At 42.8% G+C, this 24,458-nt stretch overlaps 1 protein-coding gene across 1 annotated transcript; it reads right to left on the bottom strand.

Annotated features, from left to right (window-relative positions):
- Positions 1-822: 822 nt before the first annotated feature.
- Positions 823-24,344, bottom strand: ADAT2 (adenosine deaminase tRNA specific 2). Its single transcript, XM_058668952.1, has 6 exons — positions 24,212-24,344; positions 7,639-7,743; positions 4,116-4,266; positions 2,026-2,132; positions 1,584-1,656; positions 823-1,473 (listed from the first exon to the last, which is right to left on the bottom strand). The coding sequence occupies exons 1-6, from the start codon at positions 24,305-24,307 to the stop codon at positions 1,430-1,432; spliced, it is 576 nt and encodes a 191-aa protein (XP_058524935.1). The 5' UTR covers positions 24,308-24,344; the 3' UTR covers positions 823-1,429.
- Positions 24,345-24,458: the final 114 nt, after the last annotated feature.

Here is a 24,458-nt window from a genome sequence, read left to right as displayed (position 1 = left end):
TCCACCACAATTACATTCTAATTTGTAACATAATTCAAAACAAACAAGTCAGAGCCATTGCTCAAATGGCAGAACCTGCAAATGCAGATGCTTTGCATCAAGGCAATGAATCCTCCCAAGAAAGGCTACTGAGGAGCTGGGCTTCTAATGGAACGGCGGGTCCCCCTTCTGGGAAGACAGGCACAGCGCACCTGGCCTGCAGCACTGCGCTTCCTGGGAAGACGCTTAAGGCAGTCTGTGAGGCGCACGTCAGGGACTCCCGCAGCGCACACTTTGACACCTGTTCACAGTTTTACATTTTAGATTTTAAATTTAAAATGAATTATCTGCATTTTTTCCGCAGATTTATTTTTATTGGAAAGCCAGATATACAGAGGAAAGGAGAAACAGAAAGGTCTTCTGTCAGATGATTCACTCCCCAAGTTGCTGCAACAGCCAAAACTGAGCAGATCCAAAGTCAGGAGCCAGGAGCTTCTTCCATGTCTCCCATATGGATGAAGGGTCCCAAGGTTTGGGCTGTCCTCCACTACTTTCCCAGGCCACAGGCAGGGAGCTGGATGGAACGTGGATCAGCCAGGGCACAAACTGGTGCCCATACGGGATCCTAGAGCATGCAAAGCGAGGACTTTAGCCACTAGGCTAAAGTTTAAACGCTTTGTTTATTTGAAAGATTCATGTAGAGAGAAAGAGAAAGAGAGAGAGAGAGAGAGAGAGAGAGAGAGAGAGAGAGAGAGAAAGAGAAAAAGAAAGAGAAAGAGAAAGAGAAAGAGAAAGAGAAAGAGAAAAAGAAAGAGAAAGAGAAAGAGAGAGGTAGAGATAAAGAATCGTTCACCCAGTGGTTCACTCACTAGATGGCAGCAAAGGTGAGGGCAGGACCATGCTGAACCCAGGAACCAGGAGCTTCTTTCAGGTCTTTTACATGTGTAGGTATTTTTTTTCAAATGCTTTATAAAAACACCACCAAAAAATTAAGGACCATTTACTCCTGATACGAACAAGTCACAGGCCCTCAGTTCCCTGGGAGAATACAGCAGCTCTAAATGAGGAGTAAACTGAAACACCAGGCCTGGGAACAGGTGCACAGTAAGGCACACTCCAGTGCGCACCCAGACCAAGGAGGCGGGCCTGCACACACGCTGTCTGCAAAGCTGGCCCAAGCCTGGACTGCACATTTTGTAGCTCAAAAGCAAGGTACTGTTTGTTGACTTCTAAATCTCAAATGTTAATTTTTCCACTTCTCAAAATGTCTTTACAGATGTTTACACACTGTCAGGCTTTTAAGATCTGTTAACTTGTTCCCTCAACAGAGTAAGAGATGAGACACACCATTTCCCAGAGATCAACAATGTGTAAACATTTGACTCAATGATGTCTCAGCATTTTGTCTAGGCCACTTCGAGGCATTAATACTGCATCAGAGTAAGTTCAATCAAGACTTCTGACATTCTTTTTTCCGAACTTTTGATTTGGGTGCTGTGAAAAGAACAGAGAAGAGAAAGAGAAAATGAAATGAGAGTTTCATGTCATTTTCTTCAGGATTTATTTTCAAGAAGCAACATTATATACTAAGGAAGAGAACTGACCATTTGGGTTTTCTTGTTTGTAGAAGGTCTTTAACATTTCCACTGCTTCCTCGGCCCGATATCCAGGAAGGCACTGGTAAATGACAAAGCCAAGAATGAACCTGTCTATGAAAATCCATGTCGTTTCCCACACACACACAAAAAAAACACCATAGCATACACATAACTATGCAAACCCATCCCAGGTAACCAAACACCCCGGAAATACCAGTAACACGGTAAGGAAGTACATTTCCAAAAGAATATACCTAGAGCTTCAGCCAAGCATCATTCCCAATCAACTATGACTGAAGTTAGCGGCCAGCACTTGGATCATGGGAGTGCTCATTAAACATGAACTACTGTCATCTGCTGTTATACACTTGTGGCCCAGTATGTGTCTCTTAATACAGAGCTCAGACTGCCAAACTAAGAAAGAGCAAGCACACGCACTTCACAGTACCTCAAATGGTTTCCCAGTATGCGGTAAGTCAGCAGAAGCAATGTTCAGGACAGACCCACAACCACCAAACCGCTCATTCTGACAGCCATACACAACCAATGGGATTTATAGGGCACAGTTAAGGATGCGCAGTTCAAACGAGTACCGTAACTAAAAGTGATTTTATGTTAGCCATTCTGGTGTGAAAAGGTCATGCTACTCTTCAAAATCATCAGAAATGGGTGAGTATTGAAAAATTTGCAATCCAGTTACAAGAGGGAAAAAAGTTTACTTAGAAATTAACATTTAACAGCTGTAAAATGAATAAAAAATGAAGCACAGCGTTGTTTACCATTCATGATTTTGTGCTAACTCTGATCTTTTCTAAATCACTTCTTCAGAATCAGTAGAGAATTGGAGCCAGAAAAAAGGTGGAAGTTTAATCCATGGATTTTCACCTTTTAAAAATAGCAGGCTGTTCCCTATTATTTCCTCAAGTAAAATACTCCCCATACTCCAATACAAAACAGACTGAGTCACATCAAAGGGCAGGTTGAGGAAAGAATTCTAGGTCGCCCACAACTGCCTTTTTTTAAAGAGATTAAACATTTTCTCACATCCCTAAACCTCTGTATCATGTTTAAAGTGATGGCTATTCATACATATAAAATAAGTACATAAGAATGTACAAGGATAAAATTGAGTTTTCTAATTTTCAAGTGATTTTTTTAAAGATCTTGAGAGACTGCACTATAGTAACAACCCAAATCTGCTGTCATTTTTAAAATTTCCTAACTACTTACAATTGCAACATCATAAATTACATCTTATTTGTTCACTTTTGACTAAAATTTTTTAGACTTGTGAAAGGTGTTCATGGCAAAAAATAAAAATAGATACATAGAAAACAAATCACACATTATCTATTTTCTCTCCATAACACCTCCTAGATACCTGGATTTACAGTCTACTCTGATACAATCTCTGAATTTCTCCTACCCTTATGTAACAAAGTGTTCTAGACTTTTTTTCTGGTTTATTTAATATGTTTGGATTTACTGATAGAAAAAGAAGTAAGTCTTTTCACTGTTTAGAAACCTTTCTCTTTCCTCTCAGATTTCAAGCTCTACTTTCTGTTGTTTGTCTATTTATTTTAGGTTTTTTTTTTTAGTTTGTATGATTGTTTGTTTGCTGTGAGGGGTTTTCGAAGCGATCCCTATGGTCACTGCGAGGGAGGGCGGGGCCTTGCTGGGTGGGACACAAAGATTAGTCACTCCTCACCATGGTGTTGAGGATTTTCCTGCACACCCCCCCCCGCAAAAAAAAAATGTTCTGCACCTTAAATGTTGACAAATATCTTGTTAGAGTTACAAGCCAGTCTAGATTATCCCAAAATCTGCCAAGATCAATAAAATTATACTTCAACACAACAAATGGCTAAATACTAAAATGAAATAGACACAAGACAGCTTAATGGTACCCTATAGCCTTTTCAAGGTATATAGCAGCCGGTCCGGTCCTGTATATAAACTAAAATTGAGATGTCAATGAGCTAATCATAGGTTGTGGTTAGTACTTGTTTTTTGTTTGTTTGTTTGTTTTTTGTTTTTTTTTTTGTTTTTTGGGTTTTTTTGTTTGTTTGTTTTTTAACATACTAAGTTACTCAAAACCATGTCAATTCCATAATATTGCAAATTGCTGTTGATGTTATATTGGGACTCTTAATTGACAGTGAGGATATTATACCAGCTCTGACTTCGGACCAGAAATGGTCTCCCCAAGAAACTGTTCAACCCATCTGGACAATAAGTAGCTGGACTCCATGCTTAGTATATGTTTGCAAGGAAAGAATCTTGATTGAATTTGAACTGTAATGCTGCATCAAGGTGGAGGAATCCACCAGGGGGGAGGGGAGAGGGAAGGGGAGGGGGATTCCCAGAGCCTATGAAACTGTCACATAATGCTAAATATTAATAAAAAAAAAAAAAAAAAAGAAACCTTTCTCTCTCTTTGGCCCAATGAGAGAAACAACCTGTTTCCTAAGCCTGTGCTTTCAAACACTAGGAAGCAGGTTGTACGGGCAAGCCAGGATCCCAGGGAGAAAAGGATACTCATGAGGCGGAGGGCAGCTGCGCACATGATGCACGGCTCCACGGTGACGTACAGCACGGTGCGCTCGAACACCTCACCCGCACTCTTGCCATGTTGGCGACACCAGTCCAGGACCTGGTCGATGGCCACCATTTCTGCATGTCGAGTAGCCTAGAAAGGAGACACAATGACAGTAACATTGCTTATTTTCACTAAAGGATCTTGGAAAAGAAAAGAAAAGAAAAGAAAAGAAAAGAAAAGAAAAGAAAAGAAAAGAAAAGAAAAGAGAAAAGAAAAGAAAAGAAAAGAAAAGAAAAGAAAAGAAAAGAAAAGAAAAGAAAAGAAAAGAAAAAGAAAGGAAAGGAAAGGAAAGGAAAGGAAAGGAAAGGAAAGGAAAGGAAAGGAGAAGCGAAGCGAAAAGAGAAGAGAGAAAGGCACTTGTCATTTCTGCTGTTTAATAAGGTTTCAATCAACCTTAGCAATCAGCAGCACATTCTCCTTGTTCAAATACATTAACCTCCTGGCCAATGCACCTTGCCCGAGAGGCTGTATGTTCAATTAAATATACCTAAGGGACTTGGTGTCAAGGGAGGGTGCACACAGGACTTTTTAAATTAAAATGCTATAGAGAAGTAAAGTGTCAAAAAAATTTTTAATGGAGGTAAGTTTATGGTTTCTGAAGATTCTAGAAGCAGTCTGAAATTCCAGACATGTGCTCTAGTTTCCTATGTTTTAAAGACTGCCAGTGACTCTACTGGAAGCAAATACCCACTTAGTGTGATCTCTAAGTGGTGTGCTCTGCTGGTGGATCTGGAGAGGCAGAGGCTTGGTACTGGTCTCAGATGCCTCTAGTGAGCAGTGTGGGACAGGAGAAACTGCAGCATATAGAACAGATCACTAGAAACCTGGACCCTGACACTGACCTTCCTAAATGGCCTAACACTGTGGCATGACCTTCTCAGAGCCTTGGCTTTCCCACAAGTATAATGAGTGTAGTAGGATCTAGATCTCACCAGGTAATCTGAGTCCATGAAGCACAGTGCTGAGTACCAGTATACAGTCACGTTGCTTCCTGATAGGATCCATCCTGAGAAGTGCATCCCCAGCAGATTATGTCATTGTGTGGACACTTGCACCAACCTAGCTGATGCAGCCGATAGGGCACCTAGCATGCACAATGCTGTGTTCATACAATGACAGCCCAGTAGGTTGTGTCACCATGAATGCGGGAGTAATTCTTTGTGCTACAATGTTAAAATGTCCACAGCAGACAGATTTTTCAGCTCCATTGTGCCCTCATGAGCCCCCACCACACGAGATTCACCATTGATATTTTACTCCTGTATATATTCTAGTAGCCCTCTGTTTCTTTACTTCCCCTGTTACTAAGATAACTCAGTGTGAGTTCATTTTGGCTGCCACATTATAAGCCACTGTACTAAATCAGCTCTCTGTAGGGTGAACACTCTCTACTCTCAACAAGCATAACTTCTGGTGGGGCCGATAGAAAGTTGATCATTTACCTGTGATCTGGAGCATGGTGTGGAAAGTGCTGCTACATGGGTCCGTGGTACCACGGAAGGGAGAGGCAGCTGGTAGCCAACAGCCAAGAGAAGCTGTGTGACGAATGCCATGGCTAGAAGCTCAGAGGTGCAAGGTGTTTTAGAGAAGCAGTTCCCAGACCTAGCTGTACACCAAAATCAATTGAAGGACTTCAAAAAATTGTCCCTAACTTCAGTACTTCTAGAAATAAGATTCAGATTACTACATCAGATTTTCCCACAGCTCTCAACACTTGCTGGACTGAATCATCTCCAGCAATCTCTTCTTCAACGGGGGCAGAAAGAAAAATGAAGTCAAGTTAGTGTACATTAAATACAAATGAAGAGCGAGGAGGTGGTAATGAAGAAGTGGCAGTGGGGCACTTCAGAGCCAAAAGTGGAATTCAGGTCTCCTCAATTGTAGTTAAAACTCTTTCTATGCTGTATTTATGAGGTGATCTTCCACATGACACAAAATACAGAGTGAGCATCCCAATCAGAAATCTAAAACGCTTCAAAACTTCAAATATTTTAAACACTCACTTGATTTCACAAATTAAAAATTCCACATCTGATCTCAGGATTAGTCACAGTCAAAGCACATTTGAAAAATATCATATGAAGCTATTTCCAGGCTATGTGTGTATAAAATGTATATGAAGCATAAGTGAACTTCAAGGTTTAGATTTGGGGTCTGATCTCCATGATATTTCATTGAGTATAGGACGTTTTCCAAAATTAAAAAAAAAAATCCAAAACACTATTGCTCACAAACATTTTGGATAAGAGAAACTCAGCCTGTATCAAAATGAACCCAAATTAATTTCAAGATATATAAGAAACCAGGTCATTCATTGGCAGGGGTTGAAGGGTCATCTATACCTTAAATCTATATTAAGATACTGTTAGGAAATTTGAAGATCTCATTAAAAATATCACACCAAATCACAAAATACAAATTGGAAGCATCGCAATGATTCAAAATAAGTATTTGTACATCCACTAATTTCTATATTATAGAATTTATCTCAAATATTTTAATATTTTCATAATCGTTTTATTCATCCGAGATCCTACTTTAGATTCGTTTTTTCTAATATACTTTTTTTTTCTTATTGACAGATGTTGACAGAGGAACTTCGAAGTTACTCTGGCACTTGTACCAAGATGTGCTTGTGCTCTGGCCCCAGAGAGCACATAGTAGGATGGATATTTATGCAAATGGCGTGACAGAGCCAAGTGACCCATGAGTCCACTTACAATCAGACATCATGATCATAAAATCTGGTATTCACTAATACTGCTCACGTACATTTGTTGTAACACCCTGTTGTGAATGTTGTCTTAAACCACACACTCCCTATCCCAGTGACAACACAAGTCACCTGACTACGGAGTCTACGAGTATGGCTGTAGGTGTGGGGATGGCTGGTGCTATAGCCCTCATTTCATTGAATTATCTGATACAGAAACAGCTTCATTTACAAGGCCCTTCTGTATCTCACTTGAAAACAAATAGAGGATGATTTTTGTTAACAAGTAATAAGAAAATATTGTTTAAAAACACAAAGATTACATTAAGTTAAACCAATCATTTGGTAACATGACATTTTTGACTCAAATCTGTTTAAAGTGGAAATTGACTTGTTTCTTCCGTGATGCCATTCTGCATAACAAAACCCTCTCTGGATTTCAGTGAAGCGTTAAAGCCTGTGTAACAGAGAATGATCCACTAAAATTTTATTTCTTTATCAATTTTTCTGCATTTCCTCATTCAAAAAAAAAATCATCACTTCACTTATAGATTGAGCATTCACAAAAAGATACTGAAGAAAACCACTCTACCACTGTAGTTAGAGTTCTTATTCAGTCTCCTCATCTCATCAGCTGTACTAAGTTAATATTATTCCTACCATCACCACAGTATACTTGAAAATATATATTCATATATTAATATCATTATTTGTTATTAATAATATTAATATGCCATCGACTCACATACATTTTTGGTTTGGTTAACTTCATTTCTTCCCTTCCCCACAACTTCATTGTTGTAGACCATGAGGCAACCAACAGGAACTTCAGTGTTTTCAAGGGCATCTTTGGCCTGAAACACAAATGCAAACTGTACGATGGAACGTCCGGCACTCGAGAAGATGAAAGGAAGGAAATGGACGCTGGCCACAGGGGCATGCCCGCTAGAACAGAGCAGTGCAGCTGAGCCTCCCGCTTCCCCAGCTGCAGTTGCACTGCACTATTAGTGCCTGTGCTCTCTTGTGTGCAAGTACTTTAAGACTCCCTACAAAGATTGATTCCTTCTCCTCACTGGAAACAGAGGCCATGATTGAAGGACCAGAACTGACGGATTGTTCTTAAAACACTCCTTTGAGACGGTACACTCTTGTTTACAACAAAGACGAAGAACAAATAACATTTATTAGAATTCTTTCCTTCCTGTTTTAATTCTACCTGCCTTATTGATTGATTGATTGCCTTTCTAAAACTGACAGAAATGATCACCCAGAAATCCCACTAGTATCAAGCAGACCCAACAGTCCCAGTAGTACAAAAATGACCAAACTGGATGCCACCTTGTCCCAGGATGTTTACAGAAAATAAAAATCATCACTTCATGTAAAAATGGCACAACTGTTCTGAAAGTGTTTACTGGAGGTTTATTTTAAATATACAGAGATTGTCACCAGTGTAGCAGTTACACCATTTCAGGCATGCTCTGGGATATCCACACCCTATATCCATGTGCCTATATCAGAAGGCCCTCCTTTACAGGTTCCTGCTAATGTGCACCCTGAGAGGCATCAGACAATCATCCACACACTTGGGAGGCCTAGGTTAAATTCTTGGCTCCTGACTTGGCCCTGTTCTAATTCTGGCTATTGCAGACATTTCTGGGTAATGAGCCAACAAATGAGAAATCTCTCTCTCCCTGCTTTTGAAATAAATAAAATTTTCAGTTCCTACAATACATATATTTCATTTATTTCAAAGGCAGAGTTACAGAGAAACAGTGACACAGAGGGAGAGATACTCCATCCACTGGTTCATTCTCTAAATGGCTGGAACCATAGGGGTTGGGTCAGACTGAAGCCAGGAACCAGGAGTTTGATCCAGATCTGCCATAATTGTGCAGGGGCCTAACTGACATTAGCAAGAAGCTAGATGGAAGTGGAGCAGCTAGGACTCAAACCAGTGACCATATGGAATGCTGGTGTTGCAGGTAGAAGCTTAACCAGATTTGCTATAATGCTGGCACTGTGCATGTGGATTTTTGGGGGGACACAGGGGGAGGCAGATATTTTTTAAAGTAAATATATGGGCCTAATACAGTGGCTTATTGGCTAAACCCTCACCTTGCAAATGCCAACATCCCATATGGGCGCTGATTCACGTCCCAGCTGCTCTGCTTCCCATCCAGCTCCCTGCCTGTGGCCTGGGAAAGCAATAGAGGATGGCCCAAGTCCTCGGGACCCTGTATGCTCATGGGAGACCCAGAGGAAGCTCCTGGTTCCTGGCTTTGGATTGTTTTGGCTCCAGTCATTTGTGGCCACTAGGAGAGTGAACCAATGGATGGAAGATCTTTCTCTGTGTCTCTCCTTCTTTCTGTAAATCTGATCTGCCTTTCCAACAAAAATAAATATTTTTTAAAAAAGTAAACATATACATAGTCTATGGACAAATTCTACTCCTAAGTATTCATTAGGAGAAAGGAATGTATGTCTATAAAACACTTGGGATCAGAATCCTCACAATAGCCAAAACTTGGACACAGCACAGGTATCCTCCAACAAAATAGGGGAACAGAGTATGGCACTATCACACAATGGCATACTATTCAGTAAGGGAAAAGAAGCAACAGCTGATACCATGGCAACATGGATGGGTCTCACAGGTCAGGTGAAGGAAGTCAAATGCAAAAGCAGAGATGGAAAGATTCCCTTCAGATGAAAGGACTGGAATGCACAGAACACAGTGGTGATGGAGCATGGAATGACAGTTGCTGCTTGGAAGGCTGGGGAGGGATACAAGAACATTTTCTGGGCTGAAAACTTTCTGTACTGTGTTAAGATCATGGGTTTACATAGATGCTTGCACTATGCAGAATTGATAGTATGATATGTTTACAACCTGTGCATGTCACTGCATATAAAATATCAGTATTCCTCAACTGAAAAAAAAAAAAGAGGAAAACGGGTGTAGGAACAATTCCACCATTAAACTGCAGAGATGGCAAAAACTACCCCATCACAGGCCACTCACTGTCCTTCTAGCTCTATCATAGAAACTTAAAGCCCCAGGACAGTTAGAGTCCTACCTTTAGCTGGAGCAAACACAGGTTATATTGCAGTATTATCTGCAATATAAGAGAATAGGAAGGAGTGTAACTCTTGGACTAGTACATTTTCATTTCCATCTCATTGCATTCAAGAATTCAAAAAACAGCTGTTTCTAGAAAATGAAGGCATTCCTTATTTTGGCAGGACTACAGATGCCCTGGAAAACTTGAGTAGCATTTAACTGGAAGTGGTTACTAATGCCAAGAGGACATGCATGGTGCAAGGTTGAAGGAATGGCTGAAAGCTCTGTGTTCTACCTCCAGCACAATCTACTCGGGACGACAAGGCAATCAACGCAAACAAGAGATCTTTAGCAACTCTGAGCATCCGCAAAATACAGTACTTTAAAACAATTTTTAGTTTCTTCGCTATTATTAAGATCTGCTTATTTTTTTTTAAAGATTTTTATTATTTTTTTTTTTTATTGGAAAGCCGGATATACAGAGAGGAGAGACAGAGAGGAAGATCTTCCATCCGATGATTCACTCCCCAAATGAGCGCAACAGCCAGGTGCGTGCCGATCCGAAGCCGGGAACCTGGAACCTCTTCCAGGTCTCCCATGCGGGTGCAGGGTCCCAAAGCCTTGGGCCATCCTAGACTGCTCTCCCAGGCCACAAGCAGGGAGCAGGATGGAAAGTGGAGCTGCCAGAATTAGAACCGGCGCCCATATGGGATCCCGGGGCATTCAAGGCGAGGACTTTAGCCACTAGGCCACGCCGCCGGGCCCAGGATTTGCTTATTTTTATTGGAAATGCAGGTTTACAGAGAGAAGTAAAGACAAAGATCTTCCATCCACTGGTTCATTCCCCAAGTGGCCATAATGGCTGGAGCTGAGCTGATCCAAAGCCAGAAGCCAGGAGCTTCCTCCGGGTCTCTGATGCAGGTGCAGGTCCCAAGGCTTCAGGCCATCCTCCACTGCTTTCCCAGGCCACAAGCAGGGAGCTGGATGGGAAGTAGAACAGTTGAAACACCAGCTGTGCCCATATGGGAACCTGGTACATGCAAGGGGAGGATTTAGCCAACAAGCCATCATGCCAGGCCCCCCCAGACACTTATTCTCTATCTGGCCAACAAAGAACACAGTAGTGGCAAGCAAGACAGAGTGAGGACTGGAGAGACATGAGGTGAGAGAGTGTGAAGCCATAAGCCTGCATTCTCCAGCAGCATCATGATTCAGTCTCAAGCTAGTTCTGCCCCACTTCTGCAGAATTAGTCATGTCCAGTGTGTGTGATATGTGTGATGTATGAACACTGAACATGCATCACAAGCTATAGCAGAAAGGAAATTCAATAGGCAAACTGACAGATGGGGAAGAAGATGGTAAGTCTCTATTCATAATAGAGTAAAAGTGTAATGTAAAATGAGTTTAGCATTATACATTTTAAACCAGGTGTATTTAAATGCATGCATGAATGCAAGAAATACTTATGGAGGAATTTGAGATAGGGCAATTGAAAATGTTTTTTCGGAAATCACATTTGTGGGCCCGACTGCGTGGCCTAGCAGCTAAAGTCCTCCCCTTGAATGCCCCGGGATCCCATATGGGCGCCGGTTCTAATCCTGGCAGCTCCACTTCCCATCCAGCTCCCTGCTTGTGGCCTGGGAAAGCAGTGGAGGACGGCCCAATGCATTGGGACCCTGCACCCGCGTGGGAGACCCGGAAGAGGTTCCAGGTTCCCGGCTTCAGATTGGCGCGCATCAGCCTGTTGCGGCTCACTTGGGGAGTGAATCATCGGATGGAAGATCTTCCTCTCTGTCTCTCCTCCTCTCTGTATATCTGACTTTGTAATAAAATAAATAAATCTTTTAAAAAAAATCACATTTATAGTGAACATGCACAATTTTACTTCTTATCAACAGCTACAGAACAACAGTTATTTACATATGTTGGGTAACATTTTTTCATCACATGACTTTGGAAAGGATGCACAGTATTCCTCTCTACGAATACAGCAGTCTTATCTATCAGTCCCCTATTACTTGACAACTTATATTGATTCAAATTTTTGACCACTATGAACAGGTTACAAAATACCCCATAAACTATTTCTATCATTTCTTTGTGATTATTCCTAGAAATAGCTGTAGAATACAAAGAATCCCCACAGTGTGATTTTAGAAAGAAAATGGTAAAACAGGGCTTGGGAAATGCTGAAACAATTTGCAAAAGAGAAAAAAAATCCAAATATCTGCTCAGGTACTCCACACAGAATAAGCAGTGACAGGACAGAGTATAGGTTTCCAGGCAGTGAGCACCCCAACACGGAGAGGCAAACAGTGGAGGCCAGAGATTAAGATCAAACAGATGAGCTCAAATGATGGCAGCTCCCTACAGCAGCACTACAAGTTGGTGGAATTTATCACCAACCTTGGGTTCTTATCTGACTACGGGACACAATTAAACCACCTAATGGAGCTGCTGTACATTGAATAATGCAGCCTCCATAAAGTGCTATGCAAAGCACTGTCTAGAGCATAACCAGAATGCAATACTGTGCTCGGCCATATTTCTCCATGCCTGAATTCTTAGAATGCTATACTAAGCATCTTATAGTTATTACAATAATGCTATGAATAAATAATAAACATTATATGCCTAGCTCTCCAAAATTATTGCAAAGAAATAATTTTATCAAAAAGTAATAAAGTTCACAACTTCATTTAAAGTTTAGTAACTTTATCAAAGAATAACAATAACAAAAGTAACAAGAATGTTACTTCTCAGCTATATTACAAAAATATATTAAAGAGTTGTGATCCAGTGCTTGTGGGAGGAACACTTTTTTTTAAGTAAACCATACATTTAATCCTTACAAGGCCTGGTGGGGGTTATTGTGCGTTGCTCTGACTATGCTTCAGCTCCCACTGGTTTGAGTTGGGGACAAGTTTCAGGTGGGCAGGATCGGCCTTGGCTGCAACCTCATTAGTTTGCAAAAACAGGACTGCAGACAAATGACCCAGCAACTGCAATTAACAGTGTGTGCGTAGTCCAATTTGGACACTGAACTGTGCCAGACCCTGTATTAGCCTGCACACACAAGAATCATGTCTGGGATCACCTCAGATGACGGTTCTTTGGAAACCCCTCCAACTGAAATGCTGGACTCCGAATTGCAGCCATAAATGAAATTGCAGGTTCCATGGCCTGATCATGGGATACATGTGTCAGAACTGGGCCTCCTCAGTGGCTTAGATGGAGCGCTGGACAGCATATCCAGATGCAGATGGAGGATATGAAAGTACATTGGAGCCTGCAGAGGGCACCAGGTACCATAACAAAGGATGGAGGACAGAACAAATTGATCAACTACTCCAACAAAGAGTTGGCAGTGAATACTTGGGCAAACGGAGACAATAAGGTAGACTGTGCCAGCTAGTGGAGTCTGGAGAGATTTTATTATGATTGGAGTGGCAGGATCGGCAGCAATACTGAACAGTTGAACACTTGAACAGGACCTCAGAGCATGCCCCACATCAGAGACCCTGGGATGGTGCGGAGGGTGAGTGTGGCTTCTCCTCTTATCTCCCCTCTCTCCAGATAGGGGGAGGAAAAAAGAGAATGTGGAAATACTAATCTTATCCACTTTCCTCTAGCCTGTGACCCTTCACACCCTAATCAAAAATGTAAAAATTATCAAAAATAAAACCTATACATTGAAAAAATAAAGGCAAAGCAAAGCAAAACAAAACAAAGGGCTCTGTGGGAATTTGGAAAGTCCTCCAGGGCTAAACAGTCAGAACCCAAACATGGTGGGATCATCACACACTGGCAAAAGGCTTTTGCCATGGTTAAGACTTTGGAGAAGATAACCGTTGTTGGGGTCCATGCAGTGGATGTGGGGGACAGGAAGGTGTGAAGAGCATTGTCCCATTGCAGGCAGGGCCACAAGGGACTTCCCACTGTGAGGCAGGGCCTGGGCGGATGTCTCCACAACCACCTGAATGCAGCTCCACCTTCCTTTGCAAGGACACCAGACCACCCTGAGGAAGAATTCCATCCATTCAGGCATTGTTTGCTACTGTGGAGTTGGCCTTTTACTCAGTGTGAGCTTGGAGGTTAATGTCAATAATAATGTCTTGTAAAAGGGCTTTCTATTATTCCTACTGTCTTGGCTGTCCCCATTGACCTTATGCTAATCAAGGGACCTGTATTTAGGGTTTCATTCTTTCCTTGATCTTTAGGTTCTCCTTTTCTTTGTGATATAAAATTAAGTTGTAGAATAAGAATTGTAGCAGGAATTTCTATTGTTTTAATGTAAAACAAATGGCAGAATTATCCTTAGAAACACCCACTTGACCATGATGTAAAAAGTCTGAGCCAGAGTTTGACTGTTTCTGTATAAATAAAGCGGACAGCTTTATTGCATTGTCCATTATGATCATGAAATCCTAGTGGTCCGTCTTTCTTTCCTCTTTGCACCTCATCTACGCACCCTTCGCAAGTCCCAAACTCAGCTGAAGCTGGACTCTGGCAAACCATTGTCCTAGAAAAATGATGGACAAAGACAAACTGCGAGATTAAGTAATTTAAAGTATTTTAGTGTAGGATCATTCTCGGGGATTTTCTGGCCAGCAGTTCCCCAAGACCACCAAGGGGGTGAGGCATGGTGTTCTGTGGCCGCAAAAAGCACCGGAGACAGTCAAGCCGAGCATGCCCAAGAGCAACACTTCTATTGGCCACTGTAGAGCTGTGCTTTGCAGTGATGGAAGTATCCCATGGTTTGACTCTATAGCACAGCTGCCACCAGTCTCACGTGGCTTCGGAGGACCTGATGTGTGGCTGATAAAACTGAGGAACAGAATTTAGCTTTATTTCACGTTAATGAATTTCAGTTTAAATGACAGCATGTGCTTAGTGGCTACCCAACCGGACAGCACAGTCACAGAAAATGATAAACACACACACACATATTATGTGTCTTACTTCTGGTAGCTGTTCCATTGTAATAAATTGCAATAAAAGCGTGATATAGAAATAATAACAAAATAAAAGTAAAAACATTTAAGAAAATAAAAAGTTGCTAATAATCAAAAAGAGACTTTATGATTCCATTTATAGGAAAGTTCGCAAGTGTATCAGTTCTTCATCTTGATAGAGATATACAGTAGATGCACTCAGAATGATAATGCTATTATCTCAGACAGCAAGGGAGGTTTTACATATCTTAATAAACATTTCTATAGTTAGAACTTTATGCAAATATGAATTACAAAATTGTAAAAGAAAATACTAAAACGAAAATGTTTTCATTTTGAACCTCATTTCCAAGACAAAGACTAGGCCCAGGTTAGCCCAGTGCAAAAGGTACTCTGCTGCCAGCTCCCACCACAGGCTCCCTCACTATCACCATGCACTATCATTTGTTTAGCTTTTGCCAACTTACCAGGTAACAGTTTGTATTTTTCTATTTTTAATTTTATCACTAATAAAACGGTGTATTGCTCACTTATATCCTGGCTATTTGATATTTCTTTTAGAAATATCACCTTCACATACTGATACTTTTTAGAATTAGGAGGCATATCTTTTAATTTTTGAGAAGTATACTTTATATACATTATATATTATAAAGACATGTAAATTATCAAAAACGGTTATCAACATTGCCTTTGAGAAATGCTATAATTTCCTTATTTGCTTTACTACATTGTATTTCATCTTGTATCTCACATTGATGTTTTCAATATTCATGTAATGAAAACCTATCAATTTTTCTTTTCTGTTTTCTGCTTTCATTGGTATTGTAAAAATGTAAAAATATTGGAAGGCAGAGATAGGCAGCTAATTCAGGGTCAGGAGCTTGGAAACCACTCCCACTCCTACCTCCATGTTTCCTCCTGCCCACTCGTGACACTCACCTATCGTCATGGAAACTGAGAGGGGCGGTATTGTATTGCTTGCAACCATTCCCTTCACAAGCCCCTATAAAGGCCCATGATAAGGAGGGGCTATCTCTTGGTCATGTGCCTCTATTACTGGCACTTGTGACCCTTGACCTCCCCAGTGCCTGCTTGCTCTCTGGCTTCCCACGGACAGCACCTGAGGACACGCAGCCCCTGAGCATGGCCCCTGTGTGTCTGTATTCCTCACCCTCTCTGTTCACTGCTTGGGTGGGACAGTGAAGGTAGCAATGCTAAGATGTTTTGTATTTCTAATGTGTGTACTATCAGGACTTCCAGGAGAAGTGAGGCCAGGCAGGAGTGGAATGTGGGCAGAGAAGCCAGGGAAAGGTGACTGCCTGCAGTTTTGTAAGTGTGCCCAGGTTATTCGTTGCACATCTCCTAGAATAACTTATATTGTTGGGGACGCTGGGACATAGGTCTTCAGCTTAACACATGGACTTCAGGGTAATGACCATGTTCCTCTTGGGGTTACAACTGACTGGATTGCCATATGAACTTGTGATTTGCTATTTCTAGTGGGTCGTGTTATCACCAAGCTTGGTTGATAAAGACTCCTTAATAAACCTTAGACTTGTCTGTTGCTCACACCCCGCAACAGTATATTTTAGAGTCCTCCATTTAAAGATTACATAAATACTAACATGTTTTGACTGTTCATTTTCTCAGGATTTTACTATTTTTAAAATTTCAGTTTAGTCTTTTTAAAAAATGTTTTGGAAGGCTGACAGAAGAAGAAATGGAAGAAGACAGAGATCTCTCATGCGTTGGTTCACTCCCCAAATAACCTGCCATGGTCCGCGGACACAATCCAAGTCGACAGCTCACGCCAGGTCTCTGACATGACTTGGCGAGACCCGAACATCAGGCCGTGCCCTGTTGCCTCCTGGGTGCACGTTAGCAGTGAGCTGAAATCAGAAGTGGAGCCAAGATTCCAGTCAGGCATTCCTAGCAGCAAGCAGCATTTGCCCTCCTTTTTAAAGATTCACTGATTTATTTGAAGGGCAGAGTTATAGAGACACCCCAAATGGCCACAATGTCACAGGGAATGCACACAAAGGATGGAGGTAATTTCAGGTCTTCTCTCATGGGAGTTTTCATGCAAATAATTTCAGTGAGCAGAGCAGTATTTATTATAGAGAGAAACCCTCTGCCGCAGCAAGAGGAGGGATTTTGTGTGTTTGTTTTTTATTTTATTTGAAAGGCATAGTGAGGGAGACAGTGAAATGGAGAGATCTGCCATTTGCTGGTTCACTCCCCAAATAGCCACAATGACTAGAGTTGGGCCAGTTAGAAGCCAGGAGCCAGGAACTTCCGCTGGGCCTTCCGCATGAGTATAGGGCCCAAGGACTTGCATCCTCCACTTCTTTCCCAGGCCATCAGAAAGAAGCTGGATACCCACATGGGATGCTAGCGCAGCAGGTGGAGGCTTAGCATGGTATGTGACAGCAGTGACCCAGGCACTGGTATATTTAAGTACAATTCATTTCATAAGAGCAACAACTTACAGTCAACAAAGAGGATAAAACCCATCAAATTCAATTACAGAACTGTAATCCTGTCTAGCTTACTTACGGAAAAACAAAAGTCACCTGAAGGGTGTGACTTGCAACTACTTTCCACTGCCATGATAAACTAAAAACTCAGAAGGGGGAATGACATTTTTGACTTGCTAAAAGCAAGTTCCATGGCTGAAGCAAGCATACTGTACACTTTTAAAGAGACCCCTACTCTGTCCTCATTTCAACAGGGATGTAACCTTAGCTACCTATCAGCCTATTTAACTGTCACAACAATGGCCTGAGCTGGGCTGGTCTGAAGCCAGGAGCCAGGAGCTTCCTCCAGGTCTCCCATGTAGGTACAGGGGTTCAAGGACTTGGACCACAATTTACTGCTTTCCCAGGTCATTAACAGGAAGTTGTATCAGAAGCAGAGCAATCACAACTCAAATTGGTGCCCATATGGGATGCCAGCGCTACAGGCAGTAGCTTTACAGGCTATGTCACGATGCTGGCCCCCATGAACAGCATTGTAACCACCATGCCAAACATGTGTCACCGGCTTTAGCCTTTAATCCTCTTTGCAATTATATTTTTATATTTTCACTACAAGAATTTATTGCTAAAACTTTTTAAATCATTTTTCTCATACCTAAAATTATTAATAGCCAGTTATTTTTGTAAACAAGGTATTTTGTGGATTCTCCTCAAGTCTTCATTCATTTGAAAAAAAATAACAGTATATGGGTTGAACATTTGGTGCACAGGTTTGAGATGCCTCTTGGGAGAGCCACATCCCCTAAGGAGGTACCCATGCTGGAGTCGGGGTTCTACTTCTACTTCTAGCTTCCCAGCAGTGCGCACTCCAGGAGGCTGCGGGGCCCAGGTCCACGGGGCCTGCCACCCTGGCGAAGACCCTGACTCAGTTCAGGCTCCCGGCTTCAGCCTGGCTCAGCCTCACTGCTGTGAGTACGCTGGGGAGTGAATCAGCAGACAGCAGACCTCTTTCCTTTGCACTTGCCCTCTCTCTGTGTTTCGGTTCAATAAGCAATTTTTGAAAGAACAGCTCCTATTTACAGAGAATAGTACACTAAGCAATTTATAACATTAGCTTCTACTCGATATAGCACTGGAGGAAATTTTATTTCTATTTTACAGAAGTAACCAATGATGCTGAAAGTTCACAATGTCTCAAGAACAGCTTGCTGGTCAATATATATTTGAATATCTCTAATTTCTGTTTTTAAATATGGCTAATTTCTAAACTTTGTCTAACATGAAATAAGTTGTATTGCTTAAGATAAATATCACATGCATTGATGTTAAGTATCATACATAGTATCTCACTGTTAATGTTAAAAACCATAACAACTTTAAACAGCACATTTAAAATGCCACAATTTAATGAACTATTTCTTTGTAATAAAAGTTTTAAAAGCTCTCTGATTTTATGCTTACATACAAAACTGAAATGACAGTCACTGTCTTTCAGTTTCCTCAAGTATTTCCCCCCCAGTAATCATAGTACTGGGTCAAATAATGCAAACATTTTTGGTAGCTGTTTACTGTAGTATGCTACTTGCCTTCCAATCATGCTGCACTAGTTAGACTGGTAGAGCTGAACTGATGTTTGCAGTTTGCATTAGCTTTAGATAGTTATTGCAATGTTTCCTTACATCTACTGGAAAGGCACAGAAAGGGGGAGCCCGTGAGCAAGAGAAAGAAGATCTTCCATCTCCCGCTTCACTCTCCAAATGCTCATCGCCAGGTTTGGGCTAGGCCAAAGCCAGAAGCCTGCGAACCCATCTGGGTCTCCCCCACACAAAGAGGGGCCCGACCACTTACACTTCAAGCTGCTGTCGCCCAGAAGTGCTTTCAGAAGAGGCTGGATCAGAAGTGCAGGTGCTGGGACTTGAACCAGCACTCCAACAAGGGATGCAGGCATCAGAGTGGCAGCACCACAGCGCCCACCTTTAAATGATACTTCATTTAATTAGCATTTAAACTTTTTAAAGAGCTGGTTTTTGTTCTTTTTAGAACCCAGCATATGATTTCTTTCTGTTTTTTAGTAAAATGAATAAAATACAAAGTTTCTGGTGCAAGCCTTTTATTTTAAGTACACAAAGTGAGACTCGGGAATTGCACCACTTAGCTGTGCTTACCTGCCTGCCCTCTCACAGGCAGCCACTCTAGTAACTTGCACTGCACAAATAAGTATGTCCACTGTGCATCTGTGTCAGCATCCTTACTACACTAAAGCATTCAGATTCACAGAATGGATTAATCGGAGATCGACTCGCTGCCACTGACACTAGCCATGTTTCTGATTATCTAGTGTTCTGAGAAAAAACGAATCTTCAAAGTACAACTAACTGCAGATACGAAGTTCTTTTGAGCTTGGGGGATGGTTGAGCAAAGAACAAGATTTATGATAAGTGCTTTTTCCACTTTGTTTGAGATATAGAAGAAATATATGCACACCACCCCCCCCCCAAAAAAAGCAGGTGTTAAATAAGGGCCTCAAATAAAGAGATACACAATAACCATACCTGCAATTTTATAATTTTATAAGTCAATTAAGAGAGAAAAATATCAATGCCAGAAGTTATAAAGGTCTTTGGCACACAATCACCTTACTTTATATAGAACAGAAAATGAAGCTCTGGGGTGATAAAATGATTTGTTCATGATCACATCATAAAGTCTCTGAAGTCTGGACATGATAGACAAAATACTCCTGGATATTAGGACCAGGCGTGACCTGAGGGGTGCGGGTGGTCATTTAGGCCAGCTGTTGAGAGGCTGGTAAAGACCACGTCCCAAAGCTCCATATGTGGCCACATGGCTCAGCTCCTGACTCGCTTCCTGCCAGTCCAGATCTCTCTCTCTCTCTCTCTCTCTCTCTCTCTCTCTGCTCTTTCTGCTTCTCAAACACAAGCAAACAAACAACAGACATCTGGCCAGCAATTAAAAGGCCAACTGGAGTGTCCATATTATAGTGCCTAGGCACGAGTCCTGACTCTCCCCACACAAGTGCAGGGTCCCAAGGCTTTGGGGACGTCCTCCACTGCTTTCCCAGGCCACAAGCAGGGAGCTGGATGGGAAGGCGGGCTGCTGGAACATGAACCGGTGCCCATAAGGGATCCTGGTACATGCAAGGTGAGGACTTGAGTCATTAGGCTACCACATGGGGCACAAGCATTTATTTTAAAAGCAGTAAACAGAATTTTCAGGAAAACTCTTCATGCGAAAGGTATGTACTGGTCTGTGAAACTTTCGTTTAAAATATATAAATATGTATAAGTTCTTTGGATTTTAATATGTTATTTCTACTTGGAGTCACTTTGACTATGAGAAGTTTCCAAGGACACATATAACTAACAAAAATAGATACTCTAATACACATGGCTAACACAAGCAACTGAAAAGCATTTGGCTATAACAAAGAATTCAAGGCAATAATCTGAGAGGCTACTCTATCCTGAAGAAAGCAGAGAAGAATACAGCAAAATCAGTGTTGGGGCTAAATGCTCAAAGCCAGGCAAATATTCACAGAATGAATGAATAAATGAATGATTATGGTATTAATTCATGATAAGAGACCAGTTGCCAAAAAGGATGAAAGAGCATAATTGAGAACGTGCTTCCAAAAAAAATATATTGTTAATATAAGCATCAGGGGAATAAAAACCTGAAGGGCATTTCATATAGAAAAATCTATTTACATGTCATGCATATATATAAATACATATGTGAGTGTACTTCTCCAAGTTCACGGCAGGGGGTAGGTGCTTAGCCTAGCAGTCAAGACACCCACGTCCCACATCAGAGCAGCTGGTTCAATGATCAGTTCCGTTGCGGGGTGTGAGCGAGATCATGCCAGACAAGTCTAAGGTTTATTAAGGAGTCTTTATCAACCAAGCTTGGTGATAACACGACCCACTAGAAATAGCAAATCACAAGTCCATATAGCAATCCAGTCAGTTGTAACCCCAAGAGGAACAAATGGTCATTACCCTGAAGTCCATGTGTTAAGCTGAAGACCTATGTCCCAGCGTCCCCAACAATATAAGTTATTCTAGGAGATGTGCAACGAATAACCTGGGCACACTTACAAAACTGCAGGCAGTCACCTTTCCCTGGCTTCTCTGCCCACATTCCACTCCTGCCTGGCCTCACTTCTCCTGGAAGTCCTGATAGTACACACATTAGAAATACAAAACATCTTAGCATTGCTACCTTCACTGTCCCACCCAAGCAGTGAACAGAGAGGGTGAGGAATACAGACACACAGGGGCCATGCTCAGGGGCTGCGTGTCCTCAGGTGCTGTCCGTGGGAAGCCAGAGAGCAAGCAGGCACTGGGGAGGTCAAGGGTCACAAGTGCCAGTAATAGAGGCACATGACCAAGAGATAGCCCCTCCTTATCATGGGCCTTTATAGGGGCTTGTGAAAGGAGTGGTTTCACAATACAATACTGCCCCCTCTGAGGTTTAAGGTGATGGTAGGTGAGCATCGCAGGCCGGCAGGAGGAAACACCTAGATGGTGGTGGTGGGCGGGAGTGGTTTCCAAGCTCCTGACCCTGAGCCAGCTGCCTATCTCACTACAATTCTACTTTCTTCCTCCAGCTTCCCTGGAAGGCAGACCCTGGGAGCTGGCAGTGGTGGCTCCAGTCATTGGGTTACTGCCATTCATGCGGAAAACATGGATTGAGTTCCTATTTCCCACCTTCCTGCCAGGCCAGGCTTAGTCCACTCCAGCTCTAGCCTTTAGGGTATGTGGGCCAAGGCATGGAAGTTCCCTCTCTCTGTGTTTCCATGTCTCTCTGCCTCCCAAAATAATCCTTAAAGTTCCCCAAAAATGGAACTACCTGATAAGTATTTTGGTGCACAATAATCTGGAAATCTATGTACATAATGAGTATCTAAAAAGTTCACAAAAGATGCATAGTATGAAAGCCTATACAAGGATTTCAGCTTTATTTTTTGCACCAAAATCAACTTCTCTTTAAGTTCCATTTTCATGAACTATTTGAAGTCCCAATCCATACCTTTTTATGTGTATGTGTGTATCTATGTAGGTGTGTATTTAGACTGTATGCGTCTATAATGTATATCTTCATCTGCAGTCACAGGTCACATGACATTTTGGTCAGGTACAAACTACAAGATGATAACAGAGCTTCTATAGCTTGTTAACACAGCACAAGACTACTCCCATGTTGCTGGTGTTCTGGTCTGAACAAACTGGCTGCCTGGCCAGATTCTCTGCAGTCCTCAATAATGACAATGTCAGGGGAGTATGAATTTAATACTAAATAACAGTTATTATTGGAGTGTACCCTTTGTACCTATTAAAAGGTAAATAGTTACGATAAGACAGCCTCAGGCAGGCCCAGGAGCAGATGGTGTGGCTGTTGAGAGGATATGCAGAAGTAGAAGGTGCTGACATTGTGACACTGATCCTTCATGGGTGTAGGCATGTGTGTGTGTGTGTGTGTGTGTGTGTTAGAGATGAACCAAAAAAACCATTAAAGTTAAAAAAATGGGAGTATCGTTTCAGGATATAAACATGGAGAAAATTTCTGTCCAGCAGTATAAAGTGTTTATAAGCATCAACCCAAAAGTTGTTACAAAGTAAAAAAAAAAGTAAAAAAGTAAAAAAGATCCTTGTGTAAAAGGTTACAGTAAGCTAAAGTTGATTTAATAACCTGGAAGATAAAAGGAAAAATCTTAGGCCCGGCGGCGTGGCCTAGCAGCTGAAGTCCTCCCCTTGAACACCCCGGGATCCCATATGGGCGCCGGTTCTAATCCCGGCAGCTCCACTTCCCATCCAGCTCCCTGCTTGTGGCCTGGGAAAGCAGTTGAGGACGCCCAAAGCTTTGGGACCCTGCACCCGTGTGGGAGACCTGGAAGAGGTTCCTGGTTCCTGGCATCGGATCGGCGTGCACCGGCCCGTTGCAGCTCACTTGGGGAGTGAATCATGGGACGGAAGATCTTCCTCTTTATCTCTCCTCCTCTCTGTATATCTGACTTTATAATAAAAATAAATCTTAAAAAAAAAAAAAAGATTGCTTTAAAACAAAAAAAAAGGAAAAATCTTTGTAATAAACGGAGTGCAGCCTAAGTGTGCAGTGTGTATGAGTCTGCAGCAGCCAATAGGAGTGTGCTACCCGCCACAGGGACCCAGCGCTCATGCTCTGCCTTCCAGAGAAGCACAGGACAGGTGCCCCGTGTGAGCGCTGCTGTCTTTACTGCTCCACACCGTACTTACTGTGCTGTCCCTCTAGCCCCCGAAGGTCTGGTACACAAATACCCTCCACGCGGCTACGCCAGTCGGGGCTGCCTAGGTGCCAGGCTCCCATAGCTCTGCAGGGCGCTCAGTCCGCGCCCAGAAAACTAGCCGGGCCGCCTTCCCCGGCAGCCCCAGGGCGAGCGAGGACTGGGAGCTGATGGCACAGGACGCCCTGCCGGGTGAGGAGAGGGGCGAGCACATGCACTGGTCGTGTACGACCCTCCGGATACCCTGGGTTTCCTCCCTTGTCCCGAATGCCGTGACCGTGGGGTGCGAGCGCCCCGCCCGGGGAGGAAGGCTGGCCGGCTGCCTGGGGCGACGCGCTCGTGAGCGCACACGCCACACCATGGCCACAGAGCCGCCTCACAGCCACCGTGAGACCTGCACCCGGAAAGTGTCACCCCCCAAAACGCAAGCGCCACGAAGACCACGCTCAGAGAAAAAAAGCAATGTCTGTTCAAAGCTCCCAGCTGCGCGCGGGAGGTAGTTTCCGCTCGCAGCTCCCGCCCGGCCCCCGGCTCCTCACCATGCGCACAGCCTCCTCCATCCACCTCTCCGTCTCCTCCGCAGACACCGAGCCCGGGCCGTCCGTCTCGGGCGCGGCCGCGGTCTTGGCCTCCATTCCGCTGGGGGTGAGCGGCTCCGAGCGCCAGGCCCAGGCTGTGGCGGAACGTCGCGGGCGCGGGCTGCGTTTCCGGAGGGAAGCGGAGCGGCGGGGCACCCGGGAGCGCCTTGGGAGCGGACGTGGGCGCCGCGGCCCAGTTGGCGGCGGA

Source organism: Ochotona princeps, chromosome 1, assembly GCF_030435755.1.
Source record: "Ochotona princeps isolate mOchPri1 chromosome 1, mOchPri1.hap1, whole genome shotgun sequence".
NCBI classification, from domain to species: Eukaryota; Metazoa; Chordata; class Mammalia; order Lagomorpha; family Ochotonidae; genus Ochotona; species Ochotona princeps.
This window is presented reverse-complemented; position numbering and strand designations above follow the sequence as displayed.